Genomic DNA, 19,890 nt, shown 5'->3' with positions numbered 1-19,890 from the left:
AAACAAAATATTGTTAGATCTAGTTCGATAGTTTTGCTGTATTCAGCAGTCACTTAACTGAAGAAAGGCTTAAATATTTAAACATATCTAAAAATGCATGTATTTTATATGTGAATACATATGCACATACATTTCTTAAGAAGTTTCAAGTATTTTTATACTCCTTAATTTTGGCAAATTCAAAATACTTTAATCATTCATTACAATGAAAACAACTGTAAAACTGAAGGAGTATTACTAAAACAAAACAGTGAGAATCCAATAGGTATAGATGATTTTAATGGACGAACCTCAAAACAGAAAGCAAATTTTTTTTTTTTAATAACTAATTCCAGAAACTGGTATTTACAAATGTCCACAAGGTCAAAAAAATACCTCTGAATAAATAAATTGTGTGCTTACCTGCTACTACTATTAGAAAACTGAATGCTGTCAACTTTGTCCTATATAAAAAAAAAAAAGGTAGAAAAAGAAAAAAAAATCAAATATGATTCCAAATTATCCAAATTATTATTTTAATCAAATACATATGTAATTTTAAAAAAGTATTTACAGTATGAAACTCCAACTCTGAGATCTTCTCTGGCTGACCTGATCCAAAGAAATAAACCCTAATGATGTGATCTGTACTCCCAGTGGCCAAAAACATTCCACCTGAGAAAAACAAACAGATAAGTCTTAAGAAAAAAGGGCAATCTAACGTTACTACAGTATTTTCAAACGGCTGTAACATCAAATACTTAAATTTATTCCCTTAAATTTATAGCTGTATCTCATTTCAGCTATGCCTGTAATTGACCTTTAAGTAAAAACAAGATTTAGAAACTCAAAAGTTTAACTGGAGTTGAATTACCTCACGTTTGCTGTCAGATAAATATGCATCTGCAGACATACCTGAAAGATTAGCTAACTACAGTAATTTGTTTGCGACTAAGCCCTTAGAAGCCTCAATCTTAACAAAAATTGAATGGAACTAGAGCGCCAGTACACTTTCTGAAAATAAGTTTCTGTCATTTTGATATTTTATCTAATTATTTATGTTGCATTCTTCAATTGCTAACTCTGGAATCAATGAAATTCAGACCGTGAGAACCTGGTAATCAACACCTTCTTGTCCCAATCCCTATAAATTCCATCTCAGATAAAGCCGAGTCTCAGAATCACTCTGAGAAAAAGGTATACATCGTGTTTTAAAAGACTTGCAGTCACAAGAGACTTACTTTCAACATTTTATATTTAACTGTTTTCAAGAATTTCTGTATCACCAAGAGTTAATGCATAGATTCTGAATTTCTATTTTAAATATTTGGGGTTTTTTAATAGCCACTTTTAACTCAATTCTATCTTACTAACAAGAAATATGCTACAGTAACTGTATTATACTTCATTTTACTCTCCAAATGACTTCTTATATTGATACAAGGGAGAAAAAGAAAAAAAAAAAAAAGTCTTTTACCAGCACTAAAAGAAGAACAGATCATTTGGACTCCGGGCCGAGGGCGTTCTGTAAACTTTGTTGGCCTTGGACTACAAAGAAAGAAACAGTTAAATAATTTCCTAATAGGGCTTAAAAAAATAAGTCAGTATCTTAGAAATAAAGCACAGAAGGACAAAATTAAATATGAAGGAACAGATGGCTGCCCATCTATAAACAATTTTGTGTAACTATGCTTCGTGATCTGATCTTTAGGAAACTAAGACATCCAGATGGACTACATAATCCATGTATCAAGGAGAGTTGTATCACAACTTAAATCCCGTTCCCCTCTCTCCTCCAATACTGCTATACAAAACACTCTCCTTAAGTCATCGGCAAAGCATAATAGAACACTAGAGCCAGTTGCCCATGTTGTTCAGTTTTAAACCACTGGGTGTACTGGAACTCTGGTTTTCTCCTGCAGCACATAGCTGCTTTTACAAGAGAGAAACAGAAGTTGGCGCTCTTTATCGAAAAGGATACAAAAGAAATTTAAATAAATTCAGAGCTTTTCACAGTATTAGAATATACCAGTTTCTTCATAGGACATATATTCTTTGTGGGCTAGTTTCAAATAGTGCCCAAAGAATGTCAGGACAATGGTTAGAAGTTTGTAAGGAATTTTACTTTACGGCCTGTGCTTTCTTTTAGGCATTTCAGAACCTGATGTGCAAGCAGAACTAAAGCTTCAATGGATTTGGCATTTTAGGAGTGTATAAAACCAAAACAAATCAGATCTGGTTCTTCAATCATTACTTCATTTCTGCTCATGCACTGCAGCAACCTCAAATCAGTAGGTGGTCTTGCATAGTATGCCATCTGCAATCTTCACTCAAAGAATAAACTTACTAGAGAACAGCAGCATTACACCCACAAGTGTCATCACTAAAGATTTGTTTTAACATAAAAGAATGCATATTCATAACTTATCCAAAATTTTCTCTTTTAAAAGCAAAATGGTCCATATAATTCATTTCAGCTGAAGGCAGATGTGTAAGAGACCTTTCTCCACTAATCAGCTATTGCTGTCTCAAAGTAATAAGCATTAAACCTTAGTGGTGCCTATGCATAAAACAAAGTAATAAACACCAGGAATAACAGTTAAGAAATCTTTCTCCAAATTGTCCATTCAGTATAGACTGTTTCTGTGAACTTTCCTCTAGGAGTTTTAAGGTAAATCCCTGAAGACTCATTACAAGGAAACTTCACAACAAGATACGCTAAACAAGACAAAGATCTATTCTACAAAACAGTTGAAACCCTTCTTAACTGAGATACTAACATAAAAAGAACTATCAGATGATTCAATATGCAGCTTACATAATTTGGAGCAAGTGTAAATAGATAAATAGGCTGCTGTTTTCTTCCACTGTGGTTTGTGAACTCTGCCTTTGGAGTTAGGACAGCTGCAAAATAGAGCAAGTACGCACTTACGTTCTAGTTTGGACAACCAAGTTAAATTCTCCAACTTATGTCTCTCTAATGTGCGTTATTTTAGGCATTAGGAGACAAAAGATTATGGCATGCTTTTACAATAGAGCAGACTGTGGTCTTTGCAAAATGAGCTGGGCAATCAGTATTTTGGGGAAGCAAGGAAAGGGGACAAAAGCATAATTTCTTGCAACATACAGAAACCAAGCTAATTGTTTCACTTTACAAACATTCTCAATCCAATTATTAAGTGGCTGGAACGCACTAAGACACCTTCACAAACATTTCATAGAAAGGTCCAGAAAAGCCATGGTAAACCATTTTCCTCCTGGAGGAGACCTGTATTAAGTTCAACATGAATCCAGAAATGAGAGGGGCTGCAGTCAAAAAATAACCTGCACTCAGAGCAGCAGACAAAGAAGCAATTTGGTCTATGTGCCTCAACTAAGGGACGCACTCACCCATATAGATGTCTCAAGTTCATCATCTTCAAAATGCAGCAATAGTGCAGGAATGGTTACCTAATCCAAGCCCTGCAGACTAACCTCACTCTGGACATGTAGTGGCTCAAGCAAGACTTCTTCCCAGAAAACAGATGTGTGATACAACCTCTCCAAATTAAGCCTCTGCTCACAAGCTTACGAACAAGGTTCAGGATATCTGAATTCTGATGTATGACCAGTCCCTTTAACATCAAGTGCCTTCTGCTTAAGAAAGCAAATGGGAAGTATCACACCACACTGATGACAACTGTGAAATCCACGTTTGTCCGAAACAGGAACGTCAAAATCATCAGCACGTGTTTTTCCTAAGTTTTTTTCCTCTTTTTAAAATTATGGGGGAAAAAACAGAAAAGAAGAAAAGCAGTATAGTAAGCTCTTCTACCCAAATCTGTGAGACGGTTCTGCTGCCTGTTCATATGGTCTGCCAGTAACAGACTAACACTGGAAACTTGTGATCCAAACAGGTGGCAGAAGAATAACAAGAAAACTCAGCATCTTTCTCAGAGAAGATACATATGCAAATATTTTGCAGTGCAACTAATTTAACTTTGATGCACTGACCAGTTGTAGTAATTCTCCCTTAAACTTGAGGCAGATTATTCTTCAGTTTCTGATGACCCGAGGCTGATTTTCTCTCTTCTCCCTACTGTCAACTGATACAGGATCTGACTCGTGCGTTTTCTATCACCATCCAGAATAGTAACAGGAGACTAAATATTGGCAAAGTCTTGATTCTCTACATTTTTAATTGTTTTCCCATCTTGTTTGGGCCACATTCCTTGACTTTCTTACCTGCAGCAACAACCAACCTTACCGTTCCTCTATTTGGAAACCAAATTATCTACCTGAAATGTTACTGCTTTTAGGCATACATGCTAACTGCCTGGTCAGAAATCTCTTCACTGAAAGAACAGGAGCACACAGGAGGCTCTGTAATGCTGAAGAACATGCATCCACACTAGTCACAGAAGCACATGAACAAGCCTGATCACTCTCCTTTGAACAACATGAAAACTTTGTGGTCAGCCATGCCAGTGTCTGTGTTTCATCCTATGGCACCAAATCTACTGTAATGTGTCCTTTTGCAGTTTATCAAAACAGAGCTCTGTCACCAAGCACGTCCTGTCTGGGCCGTATGTGTGACCTAGATACTGAACATGCCTCAATTAACAAGGTTATCAAAAAACTAGGAAACCAACATGGGAAGCCTCTAATTTCAGAGATACTACTAATACTGCAGCAGAGCTGCCGGCAAAGCTGAATAAAAGGATGTTTGTGATCTAAGAATGACACAAAATAAACATTTGCAGAGATAAAAAAAACCAAACAGAAAACAGAACTGGGAACAGGGCACTAAACATGAGAAGGCTTAAAGGATGTCAAAGTCCATTTTAATGGCAAATACTACAGTTTTCAAGGGAGTGAGTTTTCCAGTTTTTCATGATCTGTTGAGATAAATAATTGCTCCATAATACTTTCATCTTATAAGTGGGGAAAAAAGAACAATTTCGAGTTTCTTCATCTCCTGAAGAAGCTGACAGGGAAAGATTCCCTTCAGAGAGTTCTTCCCAGGAGGAACTAAGTCCGATCCTCAGTTAAAGAAAGGGAGTTGATCCAGTAGACTTAACCATCCAAGCTGGGTTCCACTGAAACAGTACTCAGTGCAGTTAAGAACAAAACTGATTATTTTTACTTTGAGAGCACACTGAACACAGTAGTCTATCCAAACGCTCCCTTTCCCGTATTTCATGAAAAAGTTCAGCAAAGTACTGCTGGCACTGCTAATCATCTTGAAACTACAATCAACCACATGATCATCATGAGGCTGCCCAACAGCTTATAGTCTTAACTCACTGCCAGATGATTCAAGTAGTGCTGAGTATAAAAAGCAGGGGGTGGGGTGTGTATACATATATTTTTTTTTCCTTTTAAGAAGCTGAAATTAAGACTTCACCACCAGTCCCCATTTAAAGTACTGGATGATGTAGTAACACACTTTCATCACTGATAGCAATTGTACTCTTGAAGGACAGGCTGCAGTCAAGCTCAGGAGGAGCATGAAATCAGGTTCTGACTTAAGCATGTGACAGTACCCTTCACCTGTATTACTCAGATCTTTTGGTCTTGCTGGAAAGCTCCCATTTCTCCTTCCTGGGTGGGAGTGGGGCTGGAATCAAGATACAGGGCAGCAAGCTCAGAGCCTGAATAATTGTGGTATGAGATCTTATTTTCTCTGCCAGCTTTCCTCCTTTTTAGAAATACTGAACAGAAGCAAGCCTGTATTTTTGACTATAGTGGAAAAAGGAAGGACAAACTTCCCACCCCACCAGTTATTCTCTCTTCCAGATGGCCTACACATCCTGTTTTAAAAAAAATAATCTCACAAAGGGCCTTATGAAACAAATTAACAGGAATCTTTCTTTCCTTTGATGCTCTTATATTGCTGGCACTCATTTTCCCCCAGCACATTACTGAATGGATGTGGAGGGAACCTGCCGTGTTTCCACAGTTCTGGAAGCAGATCCAGATCCAAAGGTGTAAGGAAGTGTAATCACCTCATCAAAAACTGTTATGACAACGTACACCCATTACTGAGATGCACTGGCCATACAATGCAGCCTCCTTGTGGAAAATTACACTGGACTCTTAGTTTCCCAGTATTATTTATTTTGGTTTACTGGAATAAGCATGACAACCCCAGTTAGAAAAGTTTACAGTTTAGCACATTAAGTAAAACTTCCTGTAACTAACAAATTCCCCTGAACTAGTACACTGTTCAGTTAAGGAAGAGCTACGTTAAGACTTTTCTGGGTATCCAGCTATTTCAATATCGTAAGTAACATACAGTTATGCTCCAGTCCGAAAAGACCTATCTGTTTCTTATTTAGACTTTACCATATTTTTATCAAGTTTTAGATTGCATCAAAAAGCACCAATTACTTCAAATACATAACAGCTCTACTAAGTTCAAACAAAGACCTAAGACCAGGATCCTGCCTCCAAAGTAGCCAAAACTGGATGTGTAAGAGCAGAAAAAGCACACAGTGATGCCTTTTAGTATCTTCATATAATGCGTAATACCCTGTGGCAAGGAGTCTCATAACTTAACTGCATGTTTTGTAAAGAACCATCTCCTTCCAATTTGGAATTAGCTACCTTCACTTGATACCCTCTAGTACAATAAGGGCCAACAAGCAATTACTCATCATATGCCCTCCTCAAGACACTCATGACTGTACATGTCTCATCTTCATGCATTCCTCTTTTCCCAGACTGAAGAAACACAGCTTAAAGGGCTCCCTGTCTTCTCAAACACAACGCATAAAATACTTCCAGAACAGAAGGTAAGGATGGCACAAATTCCAGTCTTAAAATTTACTCTGTACTCTGTCATTAAGCAACATGAATCACTGGCATGACTTGGGTTACCAGACCACTTCCTTGCTGTGCCGCACGAGACAGCTGAGCTAATCTGTTTTCTCTATGCCGCTGTCTGATCACGTCTGCTGTGACTATATATACATGAAAGCATTATTAAAAAATCTTTTATTCTTTTAATATTTGCTGAATGCATCTCACTGAAAATTTTTATTGTACATTTACGTATCACCATGGAAAGGAATCAGTTGAGAATCCCCTACCATAACTGACGCCAGCTTTCTCACTCCCCAAGTTTTACCTCAAGACAATTCCCATCCAACTCCATGATTCATCCAAACATTCACGACTTCTAAACATTCATCTCCGAGCTCATATAGTATAATCCCCTAAGTCTCAGGGATTCTGCTATTCTCTAATGACAGAATTTGTTTCAAAATTCAATTCCATAGACTCAAACTTTACTTAGGAAAAGGAGAAAAAAGAAAGAAAGGAGAAAAGTAAGAGAGAGAGAGAAGCGTGGGCTCAAAAGGTTTACAAATCAGGCAGATTAAGATTTCACCTTGTCAACAAGAGCTCAGACTTCAGAGACCTTAAAAAATAATGTGGTGGCAACTCCTCTCCTTCGCACATTAAAAATAAGTATGTAAGCCATCTCCTCCTCTCCTCAGTAAGGAGAGTCTTACTTTGATTACAGCATGCACCAGGCAGCAGAGGATTAACAGCCTGAGAAGCAGCTTCACCTACAGTATCAAAAAAGAGCCAAAACACCCAGAGAACATCAAAATAGGTAAGGTCCAGACAACTAGAGAAGTACCTAGGCAAACGTACCTACAAGGCCTGCATAACCTTGGCACACTGCAAGAAAGAGATTTTAACGGCAATTACCAAAACTACAAGAAAATGGAACCTACCTGCCAGGAGAATAAGAACATATCTCATCCCCAAAGCTAAATCACTAATGATTACTAAAACAACTACTTCCAATTTTAAGCTACAGGTGTTTTGTGATAAAGGAAAAGAAGGAGCAAAAGGCATTTGAAAGCCATCGAACAAGTTAATTTTAAAAAACTATCTCTATTTAAGGGTCCTGACAACATTTTTAATATCTTATACTTTGAAGGCAGAAACTTCAGGCTGAACTTCAGCCACCAATACACAGCTGCCCAAGAATTCTGCCTCCTGCCATGCTACAGTAAAGAGCAACTATGAAAAGGTAATACAGATAAGGAAAGAACAAACATCAAAAATACCCCATCCTAATTTATACTAGGACATTACCGTCTCCTAAAAAAAAAAGGGGGATTTTGAAGTCTAAATTGCAATCATTTTATCAACATAATTTTCCATTTCATTTGGGATTAAGAGATGAGAACAGAACCAAAAAGCGCCAACTTTGACATTACCAAAAAAAAAAAAAAAATCATTAGACTTTACTAAAATAACAGATACACAGCAAAACTGGGTATGCAGTTACTTGCTTCACTCCACAAAATGTTGTATTATCAACTTAGTCCTTAAAATACAAGCAAGCAAGCTATAGCTACATCAGAAATAGATCATAACCAACAATCACAGCCAGTGACAAGTTTTGTTTAAGTCAAATTTTTCTCCAACATTTGTGCATCATTCTTAATTACAAAAAAAGAAATAGCAACAAATAAAATAGCAACTAACTTTATTTTAAGGGTGCCAGCATCCCACAGCCAAAAGCATATTGTTCCATCTGCCCCGGTTGAAGATAAGTATCTCTTTGAGCCACTGCACAGTGGAGAGAACTGGGGGGGGGGGGAAGGGAAGAAAAAAGAAAAGGTCTCCTGTTAATCTGTTCCAGATGTGCTAAGAAGTTCCTCAAGTCATTGACTTCTCACCAAAAAGAATAATCAAGTATCAAACCATAATTAAGGAAAACAAATTGCAATGAACACCAAAATAACACGGTGCTGCTCAGGGTCACTCTCTTCCTTCAGAACAAACCTTCTGGGTTGCTTGCCAAAGCACTCTGGGTTCTCCCTCCCCACAACCCAAGTTGTGCAACAGCATGCAACTCTAAACAGAAACAAACCAAGGTATTCAGCAGTGACTGCAGTTCTTACTCAATGCACCCGCGCTCAGAATCACAGCCTGCAAAGGAATGATACTTCAAAACAGAACTGCCCACGTGTCATGCAATTTTTTTTGAACAAGGATTATGTCTGGCATTTTTCAAGACTCAGGCATTTTGACAACAAACACGTGTTATTTCACAATGTGTATTGTGAAAATTCCTTCTCACTTCATGGCTTAGTTGCCAGGCATGCATTTTTATTACATAGAACATTCTCGGGTGGTTCCTTTTTCAGTCAAATGATGCATTTTATTGCTCAGGTGAGTTCACAAAGCAAAAACCTACCTGCAATGATGTTATAGATGCACTGTGGCCCTGCAGAACTGCTAAGGGTGCACAAGTTCGAAGGCACCAAACTCTGATCATTTTATCACAGCTTCCAGCAGCTATCATGGTGTTTTCATAGTTCACTGCCATATCAGATATTTCAGCTGCATGCCCTCTCAGGGTAGCCAACAACCTTCCATCATCTGTTGCCCAGATTTTTACAAGGCAATCATCTGATCCCTAGAAGTAAGGTAGAAATCATTTCAACCATACCATTAGCTGTTTTGATGTTACAGTTAACTAACACAGTGAACTGAAAAACAGAACTAGTGGCATACATAGATAAATATTCCCCCCGCCGCTTTTAACAGTTTTCCATACTGCATTCAAAACACAAGATTACATTAATTCTCAACAGTACATACAAAGCATGATGCATTTATAATACAGATCACAAATCCTACAGCAAGTTGGATTTATGCTCTTTAGTAGGACGCTTTTTCCAAAACTCCAACACAAACTGAAGAAGCTGTGGCAATACATTAAAATGAAAATTTACATTAAATGTGAAAATGAACTATGAATTGGTACCATGTTTGTCATTTAGCATTATACCCACTTATGTTCCTTATCTTTCCAGTTTGATCTTCATGCCCTATCAGTGTTAGTAGTATACTTACCACAGTAAGTGAGGTAAAGAGCTTGTATGAACAGCTATTCCATTATTAAGTCAAAGTACTATAAATCTGCTTCAATATTCACATTAACAAACACTGAAATGACCACTCTTTCTCAACAAACTTCAGAGGCTTCATCTACCTATTCATACTTAACTCACATTTTGCTGGTCTTCCCACATCATTGTAACAGCTGCTTGCCTGTATACAACAAATTCATGGCCCTAGCAAAAATTTCAGAACTCAGCCCTTCATTTTTCATTGCATTCCTGCGCCTCCCTGAAAGTCTGAATATCTCTGCACCTCACTCAACACAATGACATTTGAACACTGCACAGAGAGACTGACAGAGGAGACTGGCTGTAAACATTTCATTCATTTGCTTAGGTTCAGAAGCAATACAAAGCTGGGTGTTGGGTTTTAACATCTGGAGCACCGATCTGCTGCTGGACACACACAGGTGCCACAGCAAGTTACAATGTGACACCATCATTACAAAGTTTCACCTAGGTTTTTCCTCTTCTATCTACTTACAGTGCCCCTGCACAAGTTTATCTAGTATTTATTCTTTAAAGTCAGAAGGCAGGGCAATACTATTGTCCACCTTTTATTAAAAAAAAAAAAAAAAAAAAAAAAAGGTATCCGAAGTACAGGGACCCACAGCCAGATTTTTAAAGACTGGTAAGCATTTGTTGAACATAAGCGTCTAACGACCAAATGTTTCAAAAAATATTTAGAGGCTACCGATACTATTTTCAACATTACAGCTTTTGTAAACAGGTAAATTACATGTATTTTCCTTATTTAGTACACTCTTTAGTCTACATTCACATAATCCCACACTGCCACAGCTCAATTTAGCTACTGTTCTGGGCAACCCAACTCCAGGACACCAATACCCAGCTTGGGAACTTCTCACCGACACAGCCACTACGTGTGAAGTAGAGCTGTCCCACTGGAGAGCCAGGCAAACACTCCAGGAAACGCTTTCAAAAGGAACCCAGATACATCCTGCAGTTATTGGAATGCATAAAAGTATTTGAAAAGCTTTTTTTTTTTTTGCCTTTTTTTAATAAATACTGACTAGCCTGTTACATTATGTTAATGTTGACGAACAGACAATTTATTTCCCAATAAATTCCCAGACAATTTTCTTTAACTTTTTTATGTCGTTACCATAAAAAAAAAAATTCAGTTGTCTACTGGAAAAGGTAGCTAAATTTTACTCATTATATTAGTTCAGATTCAAAACTATTATCTGGGAGAAGGAAGGGAACAGCATACCTGCAGTTACCTAACAATTATACACTCATTCTCATTTGTAGCAATACCCTGCAAACCAAGCAACTTCCTCAGGTTTACTTTTTGTTTAGTGAACAAGAAGTTGTTTCTGGCTTGCAGGTAGTTATCCATAGCAGTTTCTCTCTTCCTGTATTTTTTATATCAATTCAGACAAGACACATATCTCTTAACACAACCAGATACAATTATAGCCACAGTTCTTGAAAGAGTAAGAAGAAAGCTGATTGTATTTAGGTACATTGAGAGAGCACATTTTTCTACAGACCACAAATACAGGTTGCTTCTCTATAGAGGATCTTTATCTCTAGCATCAGCAAAAAGGCTACTTTGGACCATTAGTGACATTTTAACCCAGCAGAATGTTTTGCAGGGGGACTCCAGACATGCAGAATCAAGATAATTTAAAACTTTACTGTGTATTTGATTTCTGGAGTGCCTTGGTAGGTAATCTTGATTTACCAGCTGCCATGCTTCTACTCTTCCTCAGGTGGGCATGACTTTAAAGGCATGATTTTTCTTTCTTCCCAACTCTTCAACAGGTGCACCGATGAATGCAGAGATGTGGGCAAGACAACTTCTCCCATACCTCTGCCCTAGTCATTTTTGGCATAAACTTCTGAGCCTCCAATTAAGGTTGTAAAACAAATTCTGTGTCACTGCATGCTCATTTTAAACAAGTACTTCTATTAAGAGAAGGTCCCTCTTCCCTCAAACAGAAAAGTATGATTTGAGATTTCAGATTTCTCTTTGGTCCTCCAAGGACGCTGAGGCTGAGCAATGAGCATTACAGAAGAGCACCACTCCGAACATTTAACCTCAACACTCAACCAAGGACTGCTCCCTTGTGCAGTCTTCATTAGTTACTGCAAGCAATGGCCAGGTTCTGCTTCTAAAAACTTTGTCATAAGAGGGACTGTTGCAGGGATGTGTCTATCTGACAAAGGAGATAATAAGGGAAGCTTGGTTAATAATTACATTTTCTGCCTCTTGGGTAAGGAAAGCAATGGTACAGCCTATACTACTTCTACTTATGCATAAAACTTCCGTGCTGAGATTCTGTGGTACGCATTTGCCTTATCTAACTGCTATACTGCTACACAGCCAGCCCAGGAAAAACAACCAGTCCGTAGAGTTGAACAGCAACGGACAGACAGAATCACAGAATCACTGAGATAGGAAGGGACCTCTGGAGATCATCCAGTCCAACCCCCCTGCTCAAGGAGGGTCAGCTAGAGTAGGTCGCCAGGATGATGTATCAACCATTCCTGTTTTGTCATCTTCTGCACATTTACTGAAGGTACCCTCTGCCCCATCACCCAAGTCCTTCAAGAAAACACGGCCTCAGTACCAAACCCTGTGGTACACCCCTAGTGACCAGCCTCCAGCTGGACTTCGTGCCACTAATCACAACCCTTCAAAACTGGCAGTTCAGGCCATTTTCAATCTCACTGTCCACTTATCTAGCTTGTACTTCATCAGTTTGCCAGTAAGGATGCTATGGGAGACAGTGCTGAAAGCCTTGCTACAGTCAGGAAAAACAACATCCACTACTGTTCCTCATCCGACTTAGTCATTTCATCGTATAAGGTTATCAAGTTGGACAGGAATGATTTCCCCTCCATAGATCTACGCTGATCACCTTATTGTTAATAAGTTTGGAAACGGCTTTCAGGAGGATTTGCTCCATCACCTTCTCAGGTGATTGAGATGAAGATGAACGGTCTGTAGTTCCCTGAAACAACCTTCTTGCCCTTCTGGAAGACAGGAGTGACATTTGCTCTCTTCCAGTCCTCAGAAACCTCCTCTGATCATCATGGCCTTTCACAGATAATCGAGAATGGCCTCACAATGACATTGCCCAGTGCCCTCAGCACTTGCAGTGTCTCCCATCAGGTCCCATGGATTTGTGTATGGCCAGTTCATTTAAACATTCCCTAGCCTGATCCTCCTCCACCAAGGCGAAGTCTTCCTTGCTCCAGAATTTCCCTCTGGTCTCAAGGACTTGGAACTCCTTAAGACAAGTCTTGCCACTAAGGACTGAGGCAAAGACGACAGTCAAGCATCTCATCTTTTTTCATCTCCGCTGTCACCAGGTCTCCTGCCCCATTCATCAGCAGGACCACATTTTCCCTAGTCTTCCCTTTGCTGCTGATATACCTGAAGAAGCCATTCTTGTTGCTCTTCATGTCCCTTCACATCCCCACAACTCCAGGCTGCCTTCAGCTTTCCTAACCCCATCACTGAACTTTCAGAGAGTGGCTCTGTATTTCTCCCAAGTCATCTGTCCCTGCTTCCACCTCTTGTATGCTTCCTTTCTGTGTTTGAGTTTTGTTAGGAGCTCCTTGCTCATCCATGCAGGCCTCCTGCCACCTTTGCTTGCCTTCCTGCACATCAATACGGACCATTCTTCACTCTGGAAGAGGTGACCCTTAAAAAACAGCCAGCTCTCCTGGACCCCTCCTCTCTCCCCCGGACCATATCCCACAGGATTCTTCCAAGCAGATCCCCGGACAGGTCAAAGTCTGCTCCTCTGAAGTCCAGGGTTGTGATCCTGCTTTTTGCCTCGTTCTCTCCTCACAGGATCCTGAACTCCATCACCTCATGGTCACTGCAGTCAAGACAGCCCTTGATCTTCACATCCACAAACAGTTCTTCACTGTTTGTAACTATCAGATCCAGCACAGTGTCTTTCGTTGTCAGCTCCCCAATGACCTGTGCCAGGCAACTGTCATCAGTGCACTACAGCAGAAACTTCCTCGATTGCTTGCATGCTGCTGTGTTCCCCCTCTAGCAAACCGTGGTGGGCTAACCCTGACTGGATGCTAGGTGCCCACCAAAGCCAGTCTATCACTCCCCTCCTCAGCTGCACAGGGGAGAGAAAATAGAACAAAAGGCTCATGGGTCGAGATAAGGACAGGGAGATCACTCACCAATTACCGTCATGGGCAAAACAGACTCGACTTGGGGAAAAATTAGTTTAATTTATTACCAATCAAATCAGAGTAGGGTAATGAGAAAAATAAAAAATAAATCTTAAAACACCTTTCCCCCACCCCTCCCTTCTTCCCAGGCTTAACTTTACTCCTGATTTCTCCACCTCCTCCCCAACAGCGGCGCAGGGGGACAGGGAATGGGGGTTGCGGTCAGTTCATCACACGTTGTCTCTGCCGCTCCTTCCTCCTCAGGGGGAGGACTCCGCACACTCTTCCCCTGCTCCAGCGTGGGGTCCCTCCCACGGGAGACAGTCCTCCACAAACTTCTCCAACGTGAGTCCTTCCCACGGGCTGCAGTTCTTCACAAACTGCTCCAGTGTGGATCCCTTCCACAGGGTGCAGTCCTTCAGGAACAGACGGCTCCAGCGTGGGTCACCCACGGGGTCACAAGTCCTGCCAGCAAACCTGCTCCAGCGGGGGCTCCTGTCTCTCCACGGGGCCACAGGTCCTGCCAGGAGCCTGCTCCAGCACAGGCTTCCCATGGGGTCACAGCCTCCTTCAGGCATCCACCTGCTCTGGCGTGGGGTCCTCCACGGGCTGCAGGTGGACATCTGCTCCACCGTGGACCTCCATGGGCTGCAGGGGGACAGCCTGCCTCACCATGGTCTTCACCACGGGCTGCAGGGGAATCTCTGCTCCGGCATCTGGAGCACCTCCTCCCCCTCCTTCTTCACTGACCTTGGTGTCTGCAGAGTTGTTTCTCTCACATATTCTCAGACCTCTCTCCTGGCTGCTGTTGCCCACTTGCACAGCAACTTTTTCCCCTTCTTAAATATTTTATCCAGAGGCGCTACCACCGTCACTGATGGGCTCGGCCTTGGCCCGTGGCGGGTCCGTCTTGGAGCCGGCTGGCATTGACTTTATTGGACATAGGGGAAGCTTCTAGCAGCTTCTCACAGAAGCCACCCCTGTAGCCCCCCTGCCACCCAAACCTTGCTACACAAACCCAATACACAGATAGCACGGTGGTTCAAGTCCACCAGGAGGATCAGGTGAGGCTTCTTCCAGTTGCCTGAAGGCGGCCTCATCTACTTCTTCCTGATCAGGCAGCCTCTAACAGACATCCACCCCTATGTCACCCACATTGGTCTGCCCTTTAACCCTCATCCATGAGCTCTCAGCTGGCTCATCACCTGTCCCCAGGCAGAGCTCTATGCATTCCTGCTACTATCTCACATAAAGGGCGACTCCCACTCCTTGCCATCCTGGCCTGCCACTCCTGAAGAGCCTGTATCCACCCACGGCAGCAGCTCAGCCCTGTGAGCTACCCAACTCCACCCCACCTCCTTGGTCCCGATGAGATCATAGCCCTGCAACTACACACAGAATTCCAATTCCTCCTGCTTTTCTCCATAGTGCATGCATTAGTCTACAGGTACTTCAGATGAGCACCTAGTCAGGCTGATTTCTCAAAGCATGAAAGCTTTCCCCATAACACACCTCTTGATCTGTGTGCGTACACTTGGGGTGGGCCCCCTTCAGCCCTTTTTGTTGTTTTCAGGGTTTCTCCTGTCTATATCACCCCACATTCTTTGCTTACCCACCTGGTCTACCACTTCCGCACATGATTGTGGCTTGCTGTCTCCCTCTCACATCTTTCCTACTCTTAACACTCTCCTCATCAGGTTGGCCACCCCGTTAACAAAGATGCTTTTGCCCCCTATTTGCCTCTTGATTCTCCTTTTCACATCCCTCAGTATCCATAACGACAAGTGTCCTCTCCCCTGCACACTTTCAGCACCTCCACAAGTTAGAAATCACCAAAGTCCTTGACAAAGTTGTTCTAATGGGAAGTTACTCTGTTAATGCAGTTATAATAGGATCCAAAGAAAAAAAGTACCCCATAGACAAAACTGCACAATAATCAAACCACCCCTTGGCTTTTACACTAGAAGTTCTATACCTCAAGCATGCTAGAGCACCTTACTAACAGGCATGGTTTTCCAAAGCTTTGGACAGTGCCACAACTCTTTTCTGAGCATTAATCCGATTTTTCCAATATCCTTAGGGCGTTATCATAAAAAAAAAAAAAATCAGAGCAGCGTAGCATCAACTACAACACAAATTCTGTAATTTCTCTTAATTTCATCTAAGCTAGGACTTTGGTAGTCATTTTAACCACAACACAGCAACCTAAGTATATATTAATCCAATTATTTGGCATGAACCTCAAAAGTCCTTCTGAATTACCTCAGAACTTCTTCAAATTGTATCCTCACAAACTGTAACAAGTGTTTGCAGCCTTTGCTCTTTGCCCCATCATGTTAGACTGTACGAATATGAAAACCAAGTGCTCAATGCTCTAACTTCTGTTATTTCTCTTTTTCTCTCAAAATCTTTATCAAACCCTTGAAATGACCACTTCCTTCTAGATCACTGACTTTTTTTTGATTCAGACCCATTGAACTAAGACTCAATAAGTGAACCTACTATGTATCTTATTCTACCTTTATTGCTACTTTTAGCTCAGCTCAAATACCTGTATGAAAAGTAAACAAACCACCTTCAGGAACAGGTTTTAATTAATAGGTAGAACTTGGGATCTCCCAGTAAGATGCTCACCTACCCAGAACAGGAAAGAAGAAGATTCAAGGACCTCTTAAATTTACAGTTGTTTAACGGCATTTAAATGTAGTTGTTAGCATTTAATGCTTTTGAAAAGGCTCCAAGTCTCACTCATATTGAATATCTTGAGAGACACACACCATGTTCTTTTTTAAAAAAAAAAAAAAGTTTAAGTTTCTTAGGCCAGTCACAGAATGTTTTTGACAATCATATACACACAGGCTAATTTCACTTATAGTTTGATTTATTCACTTCTACTAAGTTGCTGAGAAGCTAAAGAGAAGAAAAAAGAGGAAAAAAGCTGGTAAACAAGCTCAGTAATGCACACTTCCAAATCAATTCCAATGAACAAGTTAACACGGGTTTACAACAGAACTAGCAAACTTGCTGTTTAGAACTTTATAAGCAGTTTAGAGAAAAAAGGGGCCCTTTTTTTTCCTCTAAACTGCTTATAAAGCTCTAAGCAGATTCAGTTTTAATCCCTTTGCTTCCTTAAAACAGACATACGAGTACTTTATAATGCACTCTGATTTGGGGTTTTTTTTCCCATGCTACTCAGTAAGTTTCCATAACTGTTCCTATGTTTCTAGATTCAAATTTGCACTTCTGTATCTAAAGCTTCAAAAAGGTTCAAACTCTACACCTACTTGATGCAACGATTATCTGAATAATAGTATCAGCTCATTTTGTTCTACTGTTATCACGATGTGAGACTTAAGAGTATGAAGAAGTTTGTGTATTCTTCTCCAAAGTGCAGTCACCACCAAAAACCCCAAGAAGCGGAGGAGACAAAAAGGGGGTGTGTGTAAAACTGATGCTGACAGATAATAGCCTCACTGCTCAAAAGAAAGACCTGAACATAAAAGAGGAGAATAGGGAACCTAAAACTTCCAAAACACTAGAGAGGGTGGAAATCACTCACATGTGGATTAAACAAAGCAGGACATGCATAAGAACAGAACCAAGCCATTAATATTAATTGCATCATAGTCTAGAAATCTCAAACCACTGGTCCTGTTTTTCTTGGAGATGCACAAATTAAAAAAAAATACATAAATACTCTGTCTACAGAACTATACATATTACATAAAACACGCTTCTGCAATTCTCACATTGTACAGATCAATATTATGAATAAGCTACTGACTTTACAGTAAGCTTAGAGCCGGCAGTTATTTTACTAGATGAACAGATTGTTTAAAGCACAGCAAAAAAAAAAAAAAAAAAAAAAGTCAACCAATAAACCAAACACTGCATTATGAGACCCCTAAAATGCTGCTTGCAGAATGTAACTGATGGAGAGCAACCTGCACATAGACAACTTAAAGATGTAAAATGGTCAGCAAGAAAAGAAAAGCTAGCTCTGGGACCTAATGCCACCTGGAGGGTCCTGAGAGGCCTATTCAAGAACAGCAAACCAAGGAAACAAGATCAGCATAAAACCAGCCTGCTCCCTACCAGCTGGCTATAGTATACCTATAGAGGCATGTGTTGTACATCTCCACTGCAGAGGAAAATTTAACGACTGTTAGCAAGTCTCAACAAGAAAAAAGGAAAACAAAAAAAAAAGGGGGGAAAAAGGGAAAAAAAAAAAAAGACGACTAATGTAAAATTGTAAATTCTGTAGCATCTTGGCAAGACAGTAGTATTAGAGTTCAAATGAATTCATGGAATTCTATCTGAACCGAATGGGACAATTCACAACTCTCAAAATACCATTGCAGTTCTACTAGCAAGGGCATTGGCTTACACCACAGCTCATGTTTCCAAGGTTGTGTCTACAACTGCTACGAATTATGTGCCTATTAAAAAGCATTTGTCAAAAGTGATTCCTAGAACAAGTTCAGCACCAAGAGAGAACTGATGACAGCACTGCCAAGGTATGGAGTAAAACTGGTTCACTTTCCTACCATTACACAGACTTGTGGGTTGAAGTGAAACTGCCAAGAAATGTACAAATTACTCTTGGCTTGGAAATCTTACACAGACTATTACACAATGCTGTTTATTATTCCCTAGAAAGAGTAATCTCAGAGGAGACAGGAGGATAAAGGTGGGGAAAAAGGAGATGGCCATCCTTCTTTGCAGTTACAAAGTTAAGTAGTGCAGGAACCAGAGAAAACAATGCTTGTTTCTATTACCCTGCATGGGTTCTGCAAGTCACGCATTTCAAGAGATCCAGAATATACAGTCTTAGAAATAATTAGGTTTTCTTCACTGATGGCTTATAGGTCTTTTAGCTGTGTCTTTGCAAGTAAAGATGCCTTAATTGTAGTTAATTAAAAAAAAATTACCAAGACAACACAGTTTGTATATTAAGAATATTTTTGCATATTCAGAAAAAAAACCAGGTAAGAGGCTGATCTTCAGAAATCTCTTGTGAAATCCGTAAAAGAATATAAAGTCACTGCACTGCACTGGATGCCAGGTGCCCACCAAAGCCAGTCTATCACTCCCCTCCTCAGCTGCACAGGGGAGAGAAAATAGAACAAAAGGCTCATGGGTCGAGATAAGGACAGGGAGATCACTCACCAATTACCATCAGTGGCAAAACAGACTCGACTTGGGGAAAAATTAGTTTAATTTATTACCAATCAAATCAGAGTAGGGTAATGAGAAAAATAAAAAATAAATCTTAAAACACCTTTCCCCCACCCCTCCCTTCTTCCCAGGCTTAACTTTACTCCTGATTTCTCCACCTCCTCCCCAACAGCGGCGCAGGGGGACAGGGAATGGGGGTTGCGGTCAGTTCATCACACGTTGTCTCTGCCGCTCCTTCCTCCTCAGGGGGAGGACTCCGCACACTCTTCCCCTGCTCCAGCGTGGGGTCCCTCCCACGGGAGACAGTCCTCCACAAACTTCTCCAACGTGAGTCCTTCCCACGGGCTACAGTTCTTCACAAACTGCTCCAGTGTGGATCCCTTCCACAGGGTGCAGTCCTTCAGGAACAGACGGCTCCAGCATGGGTCACCCACAGGGTCACAAGTCCTGCCAGCAAACCTGCTCCAGCAGGGGCTCCTCTCTCCTACGGGGCCACAGGTCCTGCCAGGAGCCTGCTCCAGCACAGGCTTCCCATGGGGTCACAGCCTCCTTCAGGCATCCACCTGCTCTGGCGTGGGGTCCTCCACGGGCTGCAGGTGGATATCTGCTCCACCGTGGACCTCCATGGGCTGCAGGGGGACAGCCTGCC

At 40.8% G+C, this 19,890-nt stretch overlaps 1 protein-coding gene across 1 annotated transcript in view; it reads right to left on the bottom strand.

The window, feature by feature from the left end:
• PHIP (pleckstrin homology domain interacting protein) overlaps positions 1-19,890 on the bottom strand; it is a 118,749-nt gene that overhangs the window by 73,484 nt on the left and 25,375 nt on the right. Inside the window, exons 8-12 of the mRNA XM_050895190.1 lie at positions 9,182-9,403; positions 8,467-8,567; positions 1,457-1,527; positions 554-654; positions 403-443 (exon numbers count right to left, since the gene is read on the bottom strand). Of these exons, the coding sequence (XP_050751147.1) occupies positions 403-443; positions 554-654; positions 1,457-1,527; positions 8,467-8,567; positions 9,182-9,403 (536 nt within the window). The remainder of the gene's footprint in view (positions 1-402; positions 444-553; positions 655-1,456; positions 1,528-8,466; positions 8,568-9,181; positions 9,404-19,890) is intronic.

The sequence above is a fragment of the Gymnogyps californianus genome, chromosome 3 (assembly GCF_018139145.2).
Source record: "Gymnogyps californianus isolate 813 chromosome 3, ASM1813914v2, whole genome shotgun sequence".
Lineage (NCBI taxonomy): Eukaryota > Metazoa > Chordata > Aves > Accipitriformes > Cathartidae > Gymnogyps > Gymnogyps californianus.
The sequence above is the reverse complement of the archived record's forward strand: the minus strand, read 5'-3'. Positions and strand labels throughout refer to the sequence as shown.